This window comes from Drosophila mojavensis, unplaced genomic scaffold (assembly GCF_018153725.1).
Source record: "Drosophila mojavensis isolate 15081-1352.22 unplaced genomic scaffold, ASM1815372v1 contig_49, whole genome shotgun sequence".
Classification (NCBI taxonomy): domain Eukaryota; kingdom Metazoa; phylum Arthropoda; class Insecta; order Diptera; family Drosophilidae; genus Drosophila; species Drosophila mojavensis.
The window spans coordinates 3,897,048-3,918,840 of NW_025318872.1; the positions used below are offsets into that span (position 1 = coordinate 3,897,048).

The 21,793-nt window shown below is 40.1% G+C and overlaps 6 protein-coding genes across 10 annotated transcripts; 2 read left to right on the forward strand and 4 right to left on the reverse strand.

Moving 5' to 3' along the window:
* The first annotated feature begins 959 nt into the window (after positions 1-959).
* On the forward strand, positions 960-6,241 carry LOC6578062 (sodium channel protein Nach). 2 transcript variants are annotated; one of them, XM_044009144.1, is made up of 8 exons: positions 996-1,154; positions 1,226-1,432; positions 3,208-3,576; positions 3,641-3,791; positions 4,603-4,796; positions 4,857-5,195; positions 5,255-5,364; positions 6,066-6,241. In XM_044009144.1, the coding sequence occupies exons 1-8, from the start codon at positions 1,036-1,038 to the stop codon at positions 6,239-6,241; spliced, it is 1,665 nt and encodes a 554-aa protein (XP_043865079.1). In that variant the 5' UTR covers positions 996-1,035. The 2 variants fall into 2 exon arrangements, with proteins under 2 accessions (XP_032584504.1, XP_043865079.1); XM_032728613.2 differs by lacking the exon at positions 6,066-6,241 and having other exon boundaries at positions 960-1,154; positions 5,255-5,882.
* On the reverse strand, positions 1,427-2,752 carry LOC6578061 (zinc carboxypeptidase A 1). The gene has a single exon (XM_002003947.4). It carries the CDS (start codon positions 2,744-2,746, stop codon positions 1,457-1,459), a length of 1,290 nt encoding a protein of 429 aa, XP_002003983.2. The 5' UTR covers positions 2,747-2,752; the 3' UTR covers positions 1,427-1,456.
* A 31-nt stretch (positions 6,242-6,272) lies between the features above and the next one.
* On the reverse strand, positions 6,273-8,149 carry LOC6578063 (methionine aminopeptidase 2). The gene is made up of 3 exons (XM_002003949.4): positions 7,940-8,149; positions 6,994-7,803; positions 6,273-6,925 (listed from the first exon to the last, which is right to left on the reverse strand). The coding sequence occupies exons 1-3, from the start codon at positions 8,049-8,051 to the stop codon at positions 6,498-6,500; spliced, it is 1,350 nt and encodes a 449-aa protein (XP_002003985.1). The 5' UTR covers positions 8,052-8,149; the 3' UTR covers positions 6,273-6,497.
* Positions 8,150-8,622: 473 nt separating this feature from the next.
* On the forward strand, positions 8,623-10,046 carry LOC6578064 (transcription initiation factor TFIID subunit 11). Of its 3 annotated transcripts, none has more exons than XM_044009145.1 (4): positions 8,623-8,906; positions 8,958-9,142; positions 9,198-9,368; positions 9,428-10,046. In XM_044009145.1, the coding sequence occupies exons 1-3, from the start codon at positions 8,653-8,655 to the stop codon at positions 9,332-9,334; spliced, it is 576 nt and encodes a 191-aa protein (XP_043865080.1). In that variant the 5' UTR covers positions 8,623-8,652; the 3' UTR covers positions 9,335-9,368; positions 9,428-10,046. The 3 variants fall into 3 exon arrangements, with proteins under 3 accessions (XP_043865080.1, XP_002003986.2, XP_032584297.1); XM_002003950.4 differs by having other exon boundaries at positions 9,451-10,046; XM_032728406.2 differs by lacking the exon at positions 9,428-10,046 and having other exon boundaries at positions 9,198-9,426.
* Positions 9,389-12,798, reverse strand: LOC6578065 (zinc finger protein 91). 2 transcript variants are annotated; one of them, XM_032728405.2, is made up of 5 exons: positions 12,606-12,798; positions 12,043-12,395; positions 11,862-11,982; positions 10,377-11,803; positions 9,389-9,862 (listed from the first exon to the last, which is right to left on the reverse strand). In XM_032728405.2, exons 1-5 carry the CDS (start codon positions 12,607-12,609, stop codon positions 9,428-9,430), a joined length of 2,340 nt encoding a protein of 779 aa, XP_032584296.1. In that variant the 5' UTR covers positions 12,610-12,798; the 3' UTR covers positions 9,389-9,427. The 2 variants fall into 2 exon arrangements, with proteins under 2 accessions (XP_032584296.1, XP_015021461.1); XM_015165975.3 differs by having other exon boundaries at positions 11,865-11,982; positions 12,606-12,797.
* A 746-nt stretch (positions 12,799-13,544) lies between these two features.
* On the reverse strand, positions 13,545-21,452 carry LOC6578066 (lipase 3). Its single transcript, XM_002003952.4, has 5 exons — positions 21,413-21,452; positions 19,204-19,536; positions 18,785-19,054; positions 14,232-14,966; positions 13,545-14,163 (listed from the first exon to the last, which is right to left on the reverse strand). The coding sequence occupies exons 3-5, from the start codon at positions 18,953-18,955 to the stop codon at positions 13,759-13,761; spliced, it is 1,311 nt and encodes a 436-aa protein (XP_002003988.2). The 5' UTR covers positions 18,956-19,054; positions 19,204-19,536; positions 21,413-21,452; the 3' UTR covers positions 13,545-13,758.
* Positions 21,453-21,793: the final 341 nt, after the last annotated feature.

Here is a 21,793-nt window from a genome sequence, read left to right on the forward strand (position 1 = left end):
TTAGGTGAATGTTTTTTTGCTAGACTTAAAATTGAAAATAATCTAAGTAAATACACCTATCACAACACACAACACATGATTGTAAATCAATAAAAGCGACGTAGACATACAAAAAATGCAAGTCTTCAAATTTAAATTCATCGACTTTCCAATCTAATAATAAAAAACTTAGGTTTACAGTGAATACAAGCATGAATGAATGCAGCTAGAATGGTTAAGGTAGTATATTATTGATTGATGTTCTCTGAGGATATTCTAAATTTCTAAGATCTATATATTTATAGCTAATTGCATCTGTATCTGTATCTGTATCTGTATCTGTATCTGTATCTGTATCTGTATCTGTATCTGTATCTGTATCTGTATCTGTATCTGTATCTGTATCTGTATCTGTATCTGTATCTGTATCTGTATCTGTATCTGTATCTGTATCTGTATCTGTATCTGTATCTGTATCTGTATCTGTATCTTTATCTGTATCTGTATCTTCATAGACATAATCCTTTTTTTTTACCAGGATTGGATATTCGCACTAACTACGCATTTTAATGTCCCACTAGACGGAATACTAAGCAATAGTTGGCAATGAAAATCGCAACTCACAATGGCCCCATATACTTGGTGTATGATATACGGCGTATACGTGTGGATGACTGAACATATCACTCAAATTTATTTCTTCTGCTCGCTTCAATTAGATTATTTTTGAATCGATAACAATTTGCTAAGGAAATCATTGTCTAACTGTCGTATATCAATTACTAAGAGTACTAGACATGTACTGGATAATTTTCTTCATATACAGTAGTACAGCCGTTGTATAGCTATACGCCCTTTACTATTAATGTCTATGCACGTTCTTTCTCGCCCTCTTTGACTCATCCATTTAAGACATCAAGCAGTCAGTCACTTTTGACAGCAGCTGTCTAGGCCCTGACACATTCCAATTGTGTGCTGATTGATGAGCTATACGCACAAGAGACAGCGCTATAAATTGACTCGATAGTTTCTTCCACTTAGTAATAAACTTCAATCATGTACCAATTGTCTGAAGTGGAGTCCAACTATCGCAGACTGTTTAAAGACTTTCTACGCAATAGTTATATAAATGGATTAAAGCTGCTGCTTCTACACAGCCCTGTGCACTACGCCAAGTGAAGATCTTTAACTTTCAGCAATTTAACAGATTCCAATTAACACTTTTTACTATTAACAATATTGACAGAGCACTTTGGTTGGCATTTCTGGCTGTGATTGTTGTCTGGACACACATCGTTATCGTCAATCTGACACTCGAGTACATCGATCAGCCCACTGAGATTCACATGGCACCCAATCTGGTGCATGTATCCAACAGTCCCTTTCCCGCTGTGGGTGTTTGCAGGTCGAGCATGATTAGCAAGAGTCTAATGCATAACTATGCCGCTAAAATGTGAGTTATTTATTGTGCAAATCTTCAATTGAAATAGCCCAACTTCTGCACCTCACCAATCATGGCCGTCATTGAGTCCAATAGCTCCTCGCTGGCGGGAATGATCTGGTAGGCGGGCAGCTTGAAGTTGGTAAAATAGAAATTCTTGGAGGGACGCAACTCATAGCAGAATGCCATGCGCACACCCTGGGTGGCATAGACCCAATCCACACTCGATCCAGCTGCCGGGTAGATGGCATCATAGATGTTGCCACCAGTGTATTTCGTATTATAACGCCTGGAAATGGCAGAGACGGCTGCGTTGAACACCTGTTGGTAGTCTTTAACGTTATCGGGCAACGACTTGGTGTGACCATAAGGATAGAGCAGATACTGCGAGAAAGCGTGAAACGAGACATAGAGCTGAATCTTATCTTTGATCGAGGCAATATAGTTCGACAAGGACAAAGTCTCGATCTCAGAGAACGCTTTGGGTCCAGCGTATGAATCGGAACACGCGCTGCTGCTGGCGCCCACTTCATTCCAGTGGAAGCCCCAGTTGCGGTTAGGATCAGCGCCGAAGCAGCTGCCATAAGGTGTACGGGTCTTGCGCCATAGACGATCCTTGGTGTGTGTATAGACATACCCATCAGGATTGGCATGGGGGAAGACGTACCAATTGTAGTTGTCGGCCAATTGCTTAATAGAATCCACGCTTGACGTGAGCAGCTGGTTGACGATAAAGGTAGCAGCCGCTGGGGCGATCCACTCTCGAGCATGAATACCAGCCTCGATGAAGATGCCGGGCTTCTCGCTGCCGCTCTTTGAAATCTTCAGGCCCAGAATTGAACGACCCTGATAGGTTTTGCCACCCTCGATCAGTGTGACAATATTTGGGTTTTGCCTGGCCAAGGATTGCATCCAGGCATACGTATCCTCCAGTTCGTAGTACTGGCTCCAATTGTATTCCGAGCTGGCGCGACCCTTGGGTGCCACCTTCTCGTCAATCTCATCCAACGACTTTTGGAAATCCTTGGACTGCAGCTCATATTTAATCTCAGCTTTGCCCAGAATCTCCAATACATCAGGCACTTTGTGTGGGGCAACAACCATCTGGACATTGGCCCCAACGAGGTGAACACCATCCAGGAATATGATGGAGTCCGAGGATCCCTCCAGTTCCTTCAGCACAGCCAGTTGCTCTTCATTCTCAGAAGTGGCTTTATACAGACGATAATTGTCATAGTGAACGCGTTCCGCCTGACTCAATCCAAAGGTGGCCAAAAGGCCCAACGCGGCAAAAAGAAGCGACTTGTTCAGCGACATTGTTCGCATTGCTATGAATCACCCCAGATATGTGTTAAACTTTTATAGACTTCTTTTTCTTGTAGTTGAGCTTGAATGGAATTGGTTAAAGAGAAAGTGGGTAAACGCCTTGATTAATGCACATATTGATTGAAAGCCACTTCAAAGGGACAAAGCAATGAGCAAAGCAAAGCAAGCAATTCGTCAATTTCAAAGTCTTTGCGTTGCCAAAGCCGTAAAGAACTTCAGCCTAAACTGTGACAATTATCGACAATTTATCGTATATATGTATGTACGATAAAGTTGTCGCTGACTCGATAGATAAATATCTGTTCCATTCTAGAAGATATACATATATAATTTTTGAAGATACAGCTTAAGCCGACTGAGCTCAAGCCTATTAAAACTGTATTGAGACTACGTCTAACCCTAAAAATGTAAACTGCATATTGTCACTCAGTTCGCATACTAATGTCCCACTCGGTTCCCAGCTATCTGCACCAGACTCAAAACGGAGCAGCAGTTGGCAATGGCAGTCGCTACTCCCCGTTAGGCTTGGAGGTCTTGGCGGACCGCCTGCTGCTGCTGAGCAACTTCTATTTGAATGCGGACGAGGAGGCGCCATTGGATGTCGCGGAACTGGGTCAGCTCCACTGGCTACTCACTAGCTACTACAATGGCAGTGAGTATTCGGTGCACGACATACTGCGCGAGTTGACGCCCGATTGCGGTGACCTAGTGCTGCGAGGGATCGTCTATGGCACGCCTGTTAACACGAGTCAATTGTTCATCAAGCGGGCAACGTCGTCTGGTGTGTGTTGCATATTCAACTATAGGCGACCCAGCTATTCGCGATATCCGTGAGTAATTTATATAGACTATTAAAGAATATATGTATATGCATTAATTTCTTCCCACTTACAGCGGACAGCGTGAGCGAGATGATGCTGAAATGGCGGCACTGCCACAGGTGGTTTTTGAATCGAACTCCGTTTTGAACGGCATACAATTCGTACTGCAGGACACAAACCAGGACGACTACACATTGAGCTATTTCACGAATACGGCCTTTCGGGTAAATTACATACTGTTTCACTTAAAAGACTTGTAAGAACTGAATTAGAATCAGTCACTGTCTACGCGCTGCCAGCCATAAAATATATGAATTTCCCAATTCGGAATATTCCTATGCGTGTTAGGCGTGTTACGTAACTGCCCAATTTTGATGGCTCGGCTCCAAATCAGTTAAATCTACAGGATATTTTTGTTATGCCACGCCAAATGCGTGAATATTTTTCTGTGCATAATTAAAGAAGGTTAATAACACATTCTCTCTTCCCTTAAAAATGGGAATCGATTTCAAGCTTCAAATCTTTAGCTGCTATTACGACGTACTAATTACGCTTATAAGGGATATTTGAACGGACGGAAAACAAAATAGCCATTCCATAAAGCCATTTAGTTTGTCATTTGCTAGTGTTAAATGGGAAGGACTTACAAATTAATATCTTATAGATTGGATTTGGGTATTGGCTCTGAATTCTACAAATTCCTAATGCTCAGAGATTTCTCTTCTAAATGGTTATACCCTATATTTAATTTGTTGCCAATTAAAGTGCCACTTCTCCTCAGTATGATTAATATAGAATATCGAAAACCGAGGACTAGACTTTCTTCTATACATATATATCTGTGCATACAATATGTCTCAGGATACTGAGACACTCATCTAAGCGGCACTGAGATCAAACTTCTCGAAGAACAGGTTTTCGCAATACAAGTTAAGAGCACTGGCTTGGTCAACAGAAATGCTTTTGTCGACATTTTCATTTTCTGGTGACATTTTCTGCTGGTTTATTTGCAACTTCATTTATCTTGCCTTACAGCTCCTGATATTTCCGCAAGAGGATTACGCCTCGGTGCAGTCCAATAAGCATGGCGAAATACTCGTGGATCACAACACCATTGTGGAGATACCCGTGCAGCCGAAGTTCTTCGACTCCAGCGCTGCGGTGCGCGACGTCACGCCCACAGTACGGCGCTGTTACTTCCCCGAGGAGGGCCGAAAGTTGCTGAATCAGTGAGTGAAGGGGGATCTAATGGATGCAATGAATCAGCAAGTGTAGCTGCTGCTTTACAGATCGTACTACTCACTGGATGAGTGCATTCTACTCTGTCGCATCAACAGCATGCTGCAGCATTGCGGCTGTGCGTCATCCCCCATGGCCGGCACCGCTCTGAATGTCAGCTACTGCTCGCTGCTCGACTTGCCGTGCCTGATGAAGTGGCGCAGCGTTTGGTATGGCTTCACTGAGTACCCCTATGTGGAGCAGGACGAGGGAGCGGCGGAGGACGCCAGCAGCATGGCCCAATGTCCACTTTGTCTGCCCAGCTGCGACGGCGTTAACTTCGAGATTAGCAGCAACGTGGCTCCGCTCAGGAGATCCTTCAACTCATCCGGCTACGGACATGGCCTACTGTATGAAGAATTGTGTTTAGACCGCTTCCCGAGTTAATTGAGCCTATCTCTACTTGCAGCAAGGACTTGAACAACGATCGCCCCTTGTCCATAATCAAATTGTTCTTTAAGCTGCGCTTTGCGCAGTCCACACAAATGGATATGGTTGGCGATTGGATTGTGCTGCTCAGTTGAGTCGAAATCCATACGTATATTCTTTCTCTGCTCATCCATTCTCAATTGAAATGAGTATACTGATTACAGCCTGCAGCACATGCACATACATACATATGTATGTACACGCTTACACACAACCCCACACATACCTGTACCAACTAATAAGTCATCAGTGTTGCCAGCTTAGTCTATTTCTGACTAGATCTAGCCTTGATTTAGTTGATGAATTGATTAAAAGCTAGTTCTTAAGAGAACAATATCCGTGTGCTTACCAAATACAAGGCCCAAAGAACTACAGATCATTTAAATTGTGTAGATGCATTGGTATTTATATTTAAGTAAAACGAAGCTAGAATCCTTTAAACAGCAGAGTGTTCCCATTAATCACTGAAAGCTCCACTGCAATGACCCCTACCTGCAACCAAACTCAACGTTTCATACACGAAAACCGCTTGCCTTTCACCCTTAACAGCAAAACTCATGGATCTCAATAAGATTAGCTATAAACATATTTGAGTTTGGTAAAATTCAAAAAAGTACTATTTGTAATATTATAAACTAAAGATCAATGCGTTGATATGTTTGGTAGCTTGCTAGTGATTCAGGTTGACATATGGATATTCCTTGATACCATACTATTTTATTTTCATACTAACTCATAAAGTATTCCAAATTCCTTTAAGTGAACGATTTTTAATTTGAATGTCTTTGCAGACCGTTTTGGCGGCATTTTATCATTGATGTATGGCTTCAGCATAATTAGCTACATAGAAATATTTTACTACCTCACTGGCAAATGGTTTGTCTTTTACTACAGAGCATGGATCAAACCAAGAAACGACAGCAATAAAATTGATTCAGTCACCAGCTCGCTGCACTGGAATGAATAATAATAATACTAATGAATAATAAAAGCAGGTGTTGAAATTTGAAATACAGATTGGCTTATGTGATTCGCTTAGAGCTCAAAACACACAAGTATATTGTAATAGCTGTACGCTTCTCCCGCTCACGCACTCACAAGCAATCGAACTTATTGAAAATATAAACTGTAGTTAATATATGTGTACAATATATAATGCATGCTATAAAATGTGAACTGCCCATGCAAGCGCTTCTGCTTCACATCGTACTCAAATATCAAGTTTAATAATCGTCACCGCGAGAGACAACCTCCTTGCAGGTGGGCCGCAAAATAATGGTGTGTTCGTACTGCGCCGTGTAGCAGCCCTTGATGTCGCACAGCGGCGGATAGGCTTCCACGATGCCCTTGTCACACAAATCCTTGAGTGCCATTTGGTATTTCGTGGCGCCCGCGCGATCCAGCCAGCGTTTGCAGAAGGCCAACGTTCCGAAATGCTTGTTGATGGTGCCCAACAACTGTTTGGAAGACTGCAAACGCAGCGGCACAAATGGCAAATCAAAGTTCTTCATATAATGCGAGCAGTCCATGTCATCGTGGACCAATCCGCGACCCGTGGAGCCGAACGTTTCAATAGCATAGAACTCATCCTCTTCCATGCGCGTAGACTCGCCGCCCTTGACAATGGGCACGGTCTTGCCAGCATGAATACCTGCAAGGAAAGTGGAGGAGGTTAACAATTGATGTACTGCAGAAAAAACATATATTTATATTGCTTACGGTACGGGCTAATGGAGTGTCCGTTTAAGTTACGAATGGCCTTAATCGGATAGGTCTTGCCATCCAGCTCAATTTCGTATGATTCCATCACCTCTTGTATGGCCGAGCCGATGTCGCATAGACGCACATCAATGCCCGCCTCCTTGATGCCTGTATTGGTTGCCTCTTTCACCGCCTGCAGCAGCTTATCGTACTTATTGTTAAAAGTCAACGTGAAGGCGCAATCAATGATGCGGCCCTTGATGTGGGTGCCAAAATCGATTTTGCACACATCATCGTATTGAAGCACGGTAGTGTCGCCCGCATTGGGCGTGTAATGGGCAGCGCAATGATTAAGCGAGCAGCCGGTGGGGAAGGCCAAGCCGGCCTCTAAGCCATTTTCCCCAACCAATCGGCGTGCGGTATTCTCCAGTTCTTCGCATATCTGGATCATGGTCATTCCTGGCTTAATGTATTTTTGCATATATTGACGTGTCTGACGATGCGCTTCCGCAGCTTGGCGCAGCTCATTGTAGATGTCGTTGTTCATACGATCTAGCGCACGCTTCTCCTCCGACGTAAACCGATCCTTGGCGGTGCGATCGTCTGCCATATCCTTGGGTACCGGATGATCCATTATCTGGCCCTCCGGATAATTGCCATTGGGGTAGAGGTCCGATATAGGTATAGTAGGTGGATCTGTTTGACCAGACTTTTTGCCCTTGTTCTTCTTCTTGGATGCCGGCGCCTGAGTTGGCGGCTTTTTTTCAGCTTCGCCATTGGTCGCAGCTTCCGATTCGCCACCCTCAGCGATCTTCTTTGCTGCAGCTTCTACAATTATTTTACAGTAGCGTATACAACAGATTCGTACATACATGTATATTTACATATAAATGTATACATATATATTTATATATGTATGTACATACATATAACTGTAAGATTAAAGGGAAGACAGGTCACTTACCTTGGCGCAGTTTTTTATTGTTCGGCTTTGGCTTCTTTTGTTTCTTGGCGTCGTCGCCGCCAGCCACTAGTGTTGCGGCCGTCTCAACATTCAATGCTTCCACTGCTGACATGTTTAAAATATTGGCAAAAAATTATAGAATACACTTGCGGCCACAGAGCAATGATGGCGATGAAAGGAGAGCACGAGGTTAGAGATGTGTTGCTACCTTGAAAGCACGATATATTTCATTCAAACGATAACTTCAATCGCATGCTTGACGTAACTTCAAATTTGGATGTCGATACTACACATCTACACATCTAATATAATTTAATTTTTGGCAATTTCCTTTAGTTCTAGATTGTTTATGCTTACTGGTTACTGTATCGATTCTGTAAGAAAACATTCAAACATATTTGAAGCCATTGCAGTTTGTAATCATAATAGATATGGTAGAGGAGCACGAGTCCAGTAGATCGATAGATTGTATATCGTGTGTTAACGGTAATTTAACCGAGCATTTATAATTTATTTCTTAAAGCTAATGATAGTTGCTAGGCTTTTCATATTGTTTTATTTTATTTATTTATTTGTATATATTGAAACTATCATTCACAATGGTTCACATATTATTGATAACCAATTTGGGTGCTACCACCACTAGTCATACAACCATGATTAGTGGTGTTACTTCCCCCGATAAATTGTGGCGGCTGCTCGATAGTTATTAGATGTTTACTTTCAACGAAATGGATGAAATTCTGTTTCCCACACAAAATTCTTTAAGCGACAATGATGATGGTGATTTAAAATTCTTTAACACCGCTACCGATAGCCGCAAAGACAGCGAAACCTCCGACACAGCAGAGGTTGATGGCAAGGATATCAAAAATGATGGCGATGCAGATGGCGACTCCGGCGAGCCATCTCAAAAGAAGCTGAAAACCAAAAAGGAGCTCGAAGAAGAGGAACGCGAGCGCATGCAGTAAGCCCTTATTCCCAATCTTAACTTACCTAGCTAAGCAGTATCTCACAGGGTGCTAGTGTCGAATTTTACGGAAGAGCAACTTGATCGCTATGAGATGTATCGCCGCTCTGCATTTCCGAAGGCTGCGGTCAAAAGGCTAATGCAGACCATAACCGGATGCTCGGTGTCTCAAAATGTGGTTATAGCCATGTCGGGCATAGCCAAAGTGTTCGTTGGTGAAGTGGTGGAAGAAGGTAGGTAATGAAATTAGGAAACTATTGTTTTGTACTTATGTTCTCTGCATTTCAGCTCTGGATGTAATGGAGCAACAAGGCGAATCAGGTGCACTGCAGCCAAAATTCATTCGAGAAGCTGTGCGAAGGCTTCGCAGAAAGGGACGCATGCCTATTGGACGCTTTCAGCAGCCGTATTTTAGACTAAACTAGACTTTAGAACTAGGCTAATGCCCGTAGTTAGTACGTGAGTGAAAACATTCTTACTCAATATACAAAAAGCGTCTTTATTTTTTAAAACCTAAGCTAATCCTGTGTCCTTGCCTCAGCCTGCATCGTCTGCAGCACAATGTGCGGCACCAGATGTGATGAAGCATAATTGAGTGGAACCGTTGCCAGCGGCGCGCTGCCATCGGATGGAAAGTTCAGCTCCTGCGCCATCGGCATGTCCCGATCGATCACATCCTGGGCAATTAGAGTTTTTGTCTCCTCGTATTCCATGCCCGCCTCTGGCTTGGCTCCCATTAGCAGTTTGCCCCGCTGCACGCCCATATATTGCGTGGCTTTCGCATTCAGGGGCAGCTGCCCACAGGTGTCGGCGTGCACCTTTCGATGCGCCTGAAGATTGGAGATGCATGTGAAGCGTTTGCCGCAGTTGTTGCAAAGGAAGCGCTTGATGCCCGTGTGCACAGTCATGTGGGTTAAAAGGCTTTCCCGATATGGATACTCCTTGGGACAGAGCTGCAATGGAAAAACAATCAAGAGTTAAAATTTAATGGACTAGAAACTTAAATGTAGATTAGCTGTGGATTAACTCCGCTCTGGTCATTCCTTATTCTAAAAACTATACATAGTTATTTTTGTGTAAGATATAAACATATCAGCAGATTAATAAAATATAAAATTAAGATTTCAAAGCGCAAAATGAACAGTTCATTATTTCTCAAAGTATCGATGATTCTCTTTGCGCAGTCTTCTGGGAGTTCGTTTTAGGAGCAGAAATTCTTGGCAAAAAAACAGCTCGAACAGATTTTAACAGATGTGCTACAATTTGTAATACTAGACAACTAATTATTAAAGTAGTGCAACTCTAAAAACACCGTTACGCATTAACTAAAAACCATTTGAAATAATAAACAATAAGCTTGGAGCATAAGCCATCGTCTTGAAAAGCAAGCGTTTCTTTAACCACTGACCAGACAACAGACAGCCATTAACGGCCGAGCCTTAACATTAACAGCAATTGCATACTCACATGGCACTTGTAGGGCTTGTTGTCTGTGTGACGGGTCTTCAAGTGCGATTTGTACTGCGCCTTCACCTTGAACGTCTTCCCGCACTTGTCGCACTGGTACGGCGTCTCCGACTGGTGCAGGAGCATGTGTGTTTTCAATATTCCCGCTGTGGAGAGCCGCTTGCAGCAAACGCTGCACTCGTATAGGGGCACTCGCCCACATTCGGAGCGCACGTGATCCGAGAGCGAGGTGCGCCCCGTGAATTTCTTGCCACACTTATCGCAAATCAGATTCCGCGGCAGATTGCGTGGCTCCTTGCGGGCATGGTAGTTCTTCTCGTGGTTCTTCAGGCTGTCATGCCCGGTCATGTACTTGTCACACTTCTCGCAGTAGAGCAGCTCCTTGTGCTGCTGGTGGGCGTGCTGTGTGGCTAGCTCCTTGCTGGCGAAGAACAGGTTGCAATAGCAGGGGCACTTGTGGATCAGGCTGCCGTCCTTGCCGTGCACCTTCATGTGCGTCTCCAGGCGTTTCTCTACCAAGTAGATCTTGCTGCAGATTTTGCATTTGAACACTTCCTCATCCAGCTTGGCATGTGCATCCGCATCCTTGAAGAGCTCCTTGACAGCCTGTTCGCTTAGCTTGTGGTCGTCGCGCAGATGCTTCTCGTATGGCTTGCGGATGTGATAGATTTTCACACAGTGTGGACACTGCCACGTCTTCTCCATTTTACTCAGCATTTTTAGGCGCTCCTTCAGTTCCTTTTTGGTTATTTTGGCCACACGGCGAGGAGCGGTCGTTGTTTCTTCCTGGACCTCCGTAGAGGCGGCAGCAGCTCCTCTCTTTCGATATTTGCGCTTTACACTGGATTTGCTGAGTGGACGCAGTTGAGCCTCCTCCTCACTGTCTGGCTCCGTTTCGCGCAGTGCTAGCACATCCTCCTCCATGTGGTCCTCCCCGTTCTGCTTGGCCATGGGCACAGCGGCGATTTCGTCCAATATGCCCGTTGCGTGCTCCACTTTCAAATGCTCGTACGGCTTCATACTCTCGTCCTGGTTGAGCAGGACATCCAGGAGTTTATCCTTCTCATTGCTGTAGATGTCCAATCCGTTACTGCCCTCCATCTTAACGAAGGCGCTGGCATCCTGATACTCAAAGTCGGGATCGATGGCTTCCTCTTTGACGAGCGCTGGAGGAGGTAGCTTAAACTGATTCGCATCCGCTTCCTCGTCGCTGTTGTTGGGCTCGAAGTCGGGATACTCCTCATCCGTATCGCTTAGCTCCTGGCTGCTAACGAACTCTTGTTTCAGTTTCATAGGCGCCTGAACTTTTAGCCTGCTGGCCAGCGGAACATCGTCGTCGCTGTCCTCTGAGGCTGGCACTGGACATTTCTTAGGTCTTCCACGCTTTCGTTTGACTACGTTCGCAGGTGCATCCGCAGGAGTGGGAACTGCAAAGGAAGTGGGATTAGAATTGAGCTGAGGAGCAGAGGCATCTGATTCACCCACAACCTTGTCTACAGTTCCGCTGCTGCTTGGCCTGGTTTGTGGTGCTCCCTTTGAGTTTCTCTTCGTGCTCGGCTTGATGCTTCGCACTACTCTCGCGATCTGCAAAGCTCTTGCCGCACAGCTGGAATTGCAAAAAACACTCGAGATTTCAATTGGAAAGGATTTATAGTGGAAAGCTTACCTCGCACTTGAAGAGCTCCTGATCCTGGGTCACGTTAAATTTACGCTCCTGATGCGCCTCCTCGATATGTGCCTCGTGTTCCACCTCGCTGCCGAACAGGCTGTGGCACAGGCGACATTCGATGTAGGCGTTGTGTGCAATCCTCAGATGCTCCTTCAGCTGCTCTTCATGGCAAAACGTAAGCTCACAGTTGCGACACCGGAAGCCACCCGGTGGCTCATGTTTTTTCACATGCTTCACGTAGCCGGCGAGCGAAATTAACGCCTTGTTGCAGACGGGACAGTGAAGCTTCGGTATGCCGTCCGTTGTTATTTCCACCAACATTTTCTGACCAGCGTTCACTGATTGTGCTGCTGCAAGAGTGAATCAACCTGGTTAATGTTGATTTACACACAAAACACACTGCGAATACTTTTGTTCTTATTTATTTATTATTCTTAGATATACAAATGCAGCCCTGGCTTTACTTGCAACGCATAGAAGGGATGGGGGAGGGGAGAGCCCAAGCACCGCGGCTTAGACGTAAATATACAAGTAATTATGCTTGTCTTCGTTAGACCTACCCATTCTGAATGTCGAATTCGTTCTGAACCGCTACATATGAATTCAACAATTATTGTTATTGAAATGCAAGTTATTGAAGTTTTTTCTCCGTGTATATTTCTGTGATTTTTATGCACACCGTTATTTGTTGTTGTGTAGCAGCACTGTGAAAAAATTTAACTACTTGCGTTATACACTCAGCGAATACATATTAGTGATGAGCGTCGTATTCACGTAACTGTTACGTGTCACGGTATCTCTGTTTCTGACCTCTGGTTAACAATCGAGAAAAATTTTATATAAGTATACAATTTCTATAGCTGAAAAAGATTAATATCGAAGAAAATTATTCCGAAAAATTAACTGCATGATAAATGCAACATTTGCTTATGCAAATGTTATAAACTTCAGTGACTGCTATTAAGTGATTCTGCTGTCAGGTGCGTGAAGAGCTCTCTGTTAACAGCAGATTCTCTCAACTATATTCGAACAGAATTTAAATCACTGATAACATATTGTATATTTTTTATTTATAACATACTGAATTGTTCGATAGATTTAAATATAAATAAAAAAGTTGAATTATAACTGTATTTTTTTTAAAGAAACAAATGCATTTGACACTGTTAATTACTCAAGCGGTTACGTTAATGGAACGAATGGAAAGTGAGAATTCTGTTAACTGTAATATATTTAATTAAATGACTATCGATTACATTTGCGATCTTGGCGGTAAGTTTGAACTGAATGGTATATGACAATTATATACACATTGAATCTATTGCTGTTTTTTTTATCTTTTGTTGCATATAATATGTTTTTTACCTGATAGAAAGCAAGACCTAACAAAAATAAGTGAAATATTTCTCGCTTCTCCTTAACGCAAGCTGTTAAACCCAAAGCTTCTGTTAGCTGCCGTACAGCAACGGTAAATAATAACATATTTTTGTTTGGCGGTATTTTCAAAAATGTTTTTCTTTGTATATTTTGTAACAGAGTGTGTATTAAAAACTACATAATGTTAGCTTGAAGCATTTCACAAACCTTTTGCAACTTAAACAATAATTATTACCATGTATATCACGCACACGCTCATTGCTAACCGTATTATTTACACGTATTTACAATTAGGTTTCCGTTTATGGATTTGACTTAGCTTTTATTGTAGAATCGCTAGAAACTGATGGCCGCATCGTGCTCCATATCATATCTGTGCATTTTATCAATTATTCTGTTGTTTATCACTTCCTTGACATTGACGGACCAAAGGAAATCGTAATGATTCCAATCCTTATAGGGAATGCGATAGAGCTCCGCGCATGGTAGCAACGTTGCCAAATATTCAACATCCTCCACAGCAGACATGTAATCGTTATCGCTGTAGTACATATTTACACAACTATTGATATTCTGCACGTTATACGAGGGGGGCTCCGCCTGCCTGTAAATTATCTCATTCTGCTCCTTGCCGTGATCGTACTGTCTGAAGTCGCCTGATGTATATAGCTGCAGGTAGTGGATAATTTGAGTAGTCGACGCGCCAGCTGGATGCGTCTCACAAACGTCTGTGAGTAGCGTCTGAGGTATGAAGAAGAATTGAATGAGAGTTAGTGCTGATAGACAGACCTCGAGAGGGTCTTACTCACATGATTTAGATGCCGGGTGCCCCAGCCGCCAATGAAATCTAACAGGCCCGAGCACAAGAACTTCAGCATGGAGCCCACCGAGCAGACATGTTCACATAGAATCTTCTGGATGCTCGTAATGGGCAGCAGCTCCATGTTGCCCAGCACCCAGCTGAGCACCGAGGGCGAGCCAAGCAGCATCCCACCCAGCTTGGACAGTATAAACGAATGGTTCCTCATGTAGGCGATCGGCGCCAGTAAATGCACCGTTCGCACTTTCTCGTTGTACCAAGGCAGCGACGACATCAGCACGAAGTAGGTTGTCGTGCCCTGCGAATGGGCGACGAAGTGCAGCGACTTGCTGTCGCTCACAGCTAGGGCAAAGTCCAGCATCGCCGCCAGATCGTAGACGCCGATCTCGTGCCAGCTGAACTTCCAGAAATCCGATGTATCCGGATGAATGTGCTTGTGCTGCCTTGAGTAGGTGTTGCCCCTCGCATTGCCCAGCCAAACGTCGTAGCCCGCATCGGCGAACATGTAGGCGAGCGACGTCTCCGGTCCATTGATGATCCAATCATCCGAGGCGCAGAGGATGCCGTGCTGCAGGAATACCACCGGCTTCTTCTTCTCCTGAGTCTGGTTCTGTGCCTGCAGCTTGGGGGAGGTAGGTATCCTATAGATCGTGAGTATGTAGTCGTCTGGCGTGTGGACTGTGTGCTCCTCCACAGGATAGTTGTGATTAGTTATGAGAGACGCCTGCAAAAGGAATAAACGAATTCACAAATCATTAGCAATCTAAAGAATCTTACGGTATAGGTATTGCAACGAACTTCTTTGATTTGAAAAGGTAGAGTTAAACATCCCCAGCTTAATCACTGAAAATTTCAACTATTGTACATTTAGTCAAGTAGCCCTATAGAATAAATAAAACTCCACATCTACCTCCTAAAATGCTAAGCACTTGAAATTTGGATTATAGCATGTGTCAACTATCGAATATATCTTTAAATGTCCTTATCTTCATTTAAATTAAGAAAATTTATATATTTATGTTTCTTCAGCTAACCCTATTAAAAAAAAACCTTTCTTTTTTTTTAATTTAACATCTATTTTACATCAATTTGCTTTAGAAATTTAGCAATTATTTTTCTAAGCAACTGAACTTAAATCATATTCTAGCAATAATTTCATCAAATTGCTTTAAATAATTTTCAAATTGTTCATTATTATTTATTTATTTTATATTTTTTTCTACATTTTCATTTATATTTTCGACTTTTATTTTTTATCTTTCTTTTCTTTTATTTATTTTTTTTTGTGACCCTTATAAATATAGTCTTGTTTTGGATCTTTATTTATTTGTATACTTCTACATTAATTATACAAAATAAGTATATATCAGAACATATATTTGTATATATGTATTGTATATATAGTTCATATAAATAGTTCTATATTCATTTACAAAATTTATAAATTAGTTTTCTTCACATTTTCGTATGTTATTTAGTTTATTTCTTTTAAATAATATTAGTTTGATTTAATTAATATATATCATATATGATATATCATATCATGTCGAGAGTCTTTAGTATTCAAGAGCCAAACAAAAACTTTTTCAAGCTTTTTCATTTGTTTGGCGAACCAAAAAAAGAAGAAAAACAACAAAAAGCATGCTTGTAGATCACACCATTTAGTTTTGTTGTTATTTAATATTTTCCTTGCCCTCATATCTCACCGATACTTCGCAAATTTAATCGCGATCGAAGTTCAAGTGTCTAACTGTTATTTGTTATTGCCACCTGAAAATGTTTTCCAGGTGGGTGTTGTGATGGTCGTAGGATATATTAATACGAAAATAAAGACTTGTTGTTACTGCGCGCTGTGTATTGCCTTCTCTCTATCTTTCTCTCTCACTCTCTCTTTCGATTGTGCGGTAATACGAAAACAAAAGCTTTACGAAGCACTTCGTTCAGTTGAGAACGCATCACTCACCACCAGAAGCGACCACAACAAAAGCAACGGATGCCAAAGTCCAAGCACACGCAGCGCGTCATCGGTCAAACTTTGCCAGCGACTGCGACAGAAACAGCGACAGCGCAGTAGCAGCGGGCGTGTGCCATTCATTAGTGTGCGGGGCGTGGCAGAAAAGTTTAGCAAGCAAAGCTCCGTTACACTGATCGCGGGGGGTTGTGGGCGGTTGCCAGCGAGGCCATGCCGGTTCGTACTTCAACTCTCTTTCTGATAAGAAAGAGAGCCCAACTTATTCGGCGTAATCAGCTGATGTGCGTAGCTGCTACTGTTACTGTTGTTACTGTTGTTATTGTTACTGTTGTTGTTGTTGCTATGATCGGGTGATCGCAGCTGCTTTATAAAAACGAACGCTGCGCACATAAAAAGCGCTGACAGAAATAACTACACTAATAAAAACTAAATTGCTGTAGACTAACTAAATTCATATTTAAAGACCTTGTTGCGAATCCAATTGGATTTTATAATATTCGTGTTGTGTGATATAATGGATAGCTATTTAAACATTGTCAAATATATGTTTAGGAGATCAATTTACAATGTCCGTCTTCTAATTTTTATAAGTTTTAGATAATTATTATATTATTTTAATTATAAACAATTTTTATAAATAAGAATTATTTATTTTGTTTTATATGTATTTTTAATTATCTATTTGCTCTTAGCCAGTGATTCAATATAATCAAATTCTGTCCATATATTTCTTTCAGTGCAGCAGTCATGATTTTTTATTCGGCATTTGCCTCTAAAATAAAATAAACTTGTCTCATTTAGACTTTATATATATTTTGCTGAAAATTTTGCTAATCAGACATGCGGAAGAGGGGCCAAAATATGGTGATATTATGTTCTATATATTCTGGAATATAAATGTATATACATATATATTCATGTATGTGTACCCATAAATGGGTTATTATGTTTTGTTATTGTTTTAGTTGAACACGCGCGTGTTTCTAGAACTTTCGCCATGAGAACTGGCACAAGCTAACTCTATTATCAGGCCACACATATAGTACGCGAGGGAGGTACAAAATATATGACTGATATGAATGGGCGAAACGAAACATAAATAATTATTGTATTATCAGTCGATCAAGGTTAAAGTTAGTCTATTTCCTGAAGTTATCGCTCTCGATATTAAGTACGAAGCTAAATTAGTCATTAGAAAATGATCTCACCTCTTATCATTTCGTTTCGATTCGACTATACTGTAAATGCATATAAGTACAAATATACATGTTAATCTTCAGTCGCAATCAGCTCATTGAAAGCCATAATTCATTAATTCATAACAGTCATTCATTGAACTCTTTGTGTTGAATATGTATATGTATATATATATATTAAAAGATTTAGATAACATAATGACTAGCTGAAAATAAGCCTCGTCTTCTAGTAGCCAAAACAAAGTCCATGATAATTATGATTCAATTGCAATATCTTATCTTCAAATACATATATACATATATATATACATATATACATTTATATTTTTGGTTCTTAACTGTCTGCCATTTGCTTAACTAGTAGATAAGGATCCTATTTGAGAATCGAATGTTAATGAACTTGGCAACAAAAATACTACTTAGTAATTCTTCCAAGTGAAAGTGTTGCATACATTGTATGTAGATTGTTTTTGCTCCTGAGAAAATATCAAGGTTGTATAATTTCTTTTGAAATATATACAGTTGCTCAATTTCATACAGAGACTACCATTACTATTTAAAATATACAAATATATTGTCAATATACAGATGTGCCAAAAAACATACAAATATTTATTTTATTTTGAGAACGTATTTTACGAAAGATTTACTGCAAATGAGAATATATATATAGATATTTTGTGTGCACAAGAAATGCAAGAGAACATCTAATAATATTATATATAGTATTTCCATTACTTCCACTGAGTAGTAGGAAATTTGCAGTTCTCTTTAACTCTAATTGAGCCACTTACTTTAAGTGAGCCCCATAAAATTCATAGGCTATAAAATATGAAGTATACGCAGTGGTGCTTACGCTAATAAAGAACTCATTCAATTGGCAATTTGAGAACTTGGCTTTAAACTGAGTTTGAAAGAAGGCCAAGATGAAATGAAGAGAACGCTACGTTAAAGTTTATATTTAATTGTATAATTTATGAAATGTAAAGTATATACATTTATATGCCATATACTGTCCACTCGCTTTGTATGTCTATTCTACGAGCTGATAGACCCATTACGTATTTGATAGCTGAAACTTGCTTAATAAGTTTGTACTTATATAACCATAATTATATAAATATCTCATAAGGTAACAACTGGTTCGAGGGCTTAGTACGCATAGTGAAATACTTCAAATAGTTCAAAATTAAGTGAAAATGAATGTGTAGCAAGTGAATATAATAAAATTTAAAAAATTATAAAATATTAAGTATACGCACGCTCGGCTACCTGTTTGGCTTGGTGTTTTCTTGCACTTAATGCGAGGCTTGGGCAATTGCTTATTGGCAAGACTTGTTGGCCAACTCCAACTAAGGCTAACTAACAACTTACCGTTACTTTGAGGCCATCCACCGGTTCGATTTGTCCGCTCAGCAGCAGCAGCAGCAGCAAAGCCAACAACAACATTTGCAACATTTTGCTGTTGTTGTTTTTGTTGTTACAGCTTGTTTGCCTTCTCGTTGCTGTTGTTGTTGTTGTTGGCTGTTGCATTTTAATGCACATATTTTGTAATTCTCATCCAAAGACTGACCCACTTGCCGAATGTGTTGCAAGGCCCAGGCCCGCTTCGCCTTGCGGCCTGTCCCGTTAGCTGCGGCAACTCTAATTGTGTATACCAAAAAAAAAAAAGAAAAGTAAATTAGAAAAATTTATGATTGTAAAAAATATTTGTAAAAAATGTTCGTTCATCTTTACATATTTCATTATTATTATTATTATTCTTATTTTTTGTGTGCTACGATCTCACTTACACTTCTTTGCTTTGAGCGCTATAGTATATAGGTGTAGGTATAGGTGTGCGTTATATTCCTGTTCCTTGTTTCGTGTTACTGTGTTAAATGTTTGCCGTTGATTGGTTGATTCCCCCTTGAGGATTTTTGTATTTCGCCTAATTTTATTATAATTATAATTATTTCATTTTTCGCTCAAGGGCACAGCAATATATATGTTCACGAGTGTATAGTGTGTGCGATTAACTTCAGGAAATTCACACTCATACGTAAATATTTGAGCTCTGGCAACTGATTACAATTGTTCTTGACGTCAATGTCTCCTCTACATACTTTAGTGAGTCGCAGGAAAACCTACAAATACATAATATATACTTAGTATATTTTATACAAAGAGCTAATATTTTTTATTGATTATATATGCATGCCGGCATTTAATAATTTTTTTTAGCTGAATTTTAAATATTTTCAAATCATATGATACCGTTTCAGTTTACATCGTCTCAAAATTAATGTTCTTTAAATCTTCCGTTTGTCAGCTGCTGCGCTTAAGTTCATAAGGTATGAAACAAAGGCTTGTAAATAGTATATAGAATTCTAATCTATAATATACATGATTATTATATATTTTATATATGCGAAATGTATACATACATATATATAGCGTAGAGTGAGTCAAGCTCTGTGGGTTAGGCCCTCTATAAAATCTGATATGAAAATAAATATAAAGAAAACTAGAACATTGCCCTCTTCCTTAATACTCGCTCATGATAAATATATGTATATATATACATATGTTACAATATGTATCCTTTTCAAGTATCAATGTTTTATCAAGTATGTATGTATAGACAGGAGATGACAGATATATACAAGTTGATGTAGGCAGATTTATTTGGTAAGTTTATATTTTATTTTGCGATCTCTTTTAAAAATAAGCAATTTAGCATTATATCAGTCTCTACTTAGCAAGTCCGGGAATCTTTTCATAGATAGAATCATTTCTTTTTAATCTGCAGTAACTTATTTTCTCTCTAGTGAGTGTTGGTTACGACCCTTTTAACAGCCAAGGGTATGCTTTATGGTCTCTATGGTCTATTCATAGACGACAGCGAACACTAATATACTTTCTTTTTTAATTTGTTAACGAGTATATAAAAATTGCTTATCAGGCATTTTTCGAATCTTTTGCACAATATTTTGCTAGTAATACAATTTTTTTTTTTTCTATTAAAAGGTAAATGATCTTTAAAAGATTATGGATGCATAATTATAGATCGTTTTGTTAAGTATTCATCTAGTAAACCAGTTCATTAAAATTCGATTGATTGATTAGAGTTGATTGATTAGATTATGTTAAAATCTCGAAAAAACTAAATGTCGCAAACTAAATTATGAATAACTAAAAATTAAATCAAATAATTGCTCATTAGTTCAATAATGAGTTTTTTAAACGAATTAGAGCTGAAAGTTGATTTCCGTATAAACTATACTTGTTTTAATCATTATATTAGCAAGGGAATTACGAAATGGAGTACTATAGGATTTTGGTTTTAATGAAAAGTAAAAGTAAATAAGAAATTGTAAAAACTAAAATGTAGTTTACAAAAACAAATTGGAACTGGAAGCAAATTTCTTCACGTAAATACAAACAAATTTGTCGACTAGAAATAATTAAAATAGTTGATTTCTATTGTCACATTTGCAGCTTCGTAAAAGTGTTTCGGTTTTATAGATTTCTGCAACATTTAAAACAAATTTGTTTCTTGCATTTAGACAAACATCTCTTAGAAAAATGCGCAGATTTCACCTCGTAGCGATCGTGATGAAGTAATTCGAACTTAAACCATGTTTTTCGAAAGTTTATAGAGCAGTTCAAACTAAAAGGTTTTATGCAAAAATAAAAGCGTAGCTGATTGATCTCTGATTCGCGATAATTATTAAAATGCAATCCAAATCAATTGGACAATTCAATTCAATTTTCCAATTAGACAAATTATGAATTTAGCGCTGGTATTTCCCACGCATAGCCAATGCGATAAGCAATGAAATGAGTGAGCCACATTGAACAAGAAATAAATATGTATGTGTTTGTTTGTTTGTGTGCGTGTGGTTGTGTTGCGTCTTCTGTTTTTTGTCGCGCTTGGCACTCGCTGGCAAAATTATTTCCATTCGTGTTTTAGACCATTTGTGTGGGGAAAAGTTGTTTGAAATCTGTTCAGTCACTCACTTGAAAATTCCAAAAATCAAAACAAATTTCCACGACGACAAATTGTTGTTGTTTGTTTGCTGTTTGTTTATTTTTGATTTTGATTTCTTTTGAATGTTTAACTTTTTCCAAATTATTTATAGATCGCTCGCCGTTGCCCGCGTGTCGTTTCAGCGCGTTTTCCCAAACTAAAACTAGCTTAGACCCGCCGCCAGTTGCGCTGGTGTCCGCAATTCAAAGCTCTGGCGTGTAAAAGCTCTCGGGCAATCGTGTTGCCTGCGATCGCAGAAGCTCCCAGCACACATATGACGGAAGCAGCGAGAGCCGAGAGCTATATATAAAGGGTAACAGCTGTTGTTGCTCTGCACTGCGCTCTCTGCTCTCTTAACATCCCCTCTCTAT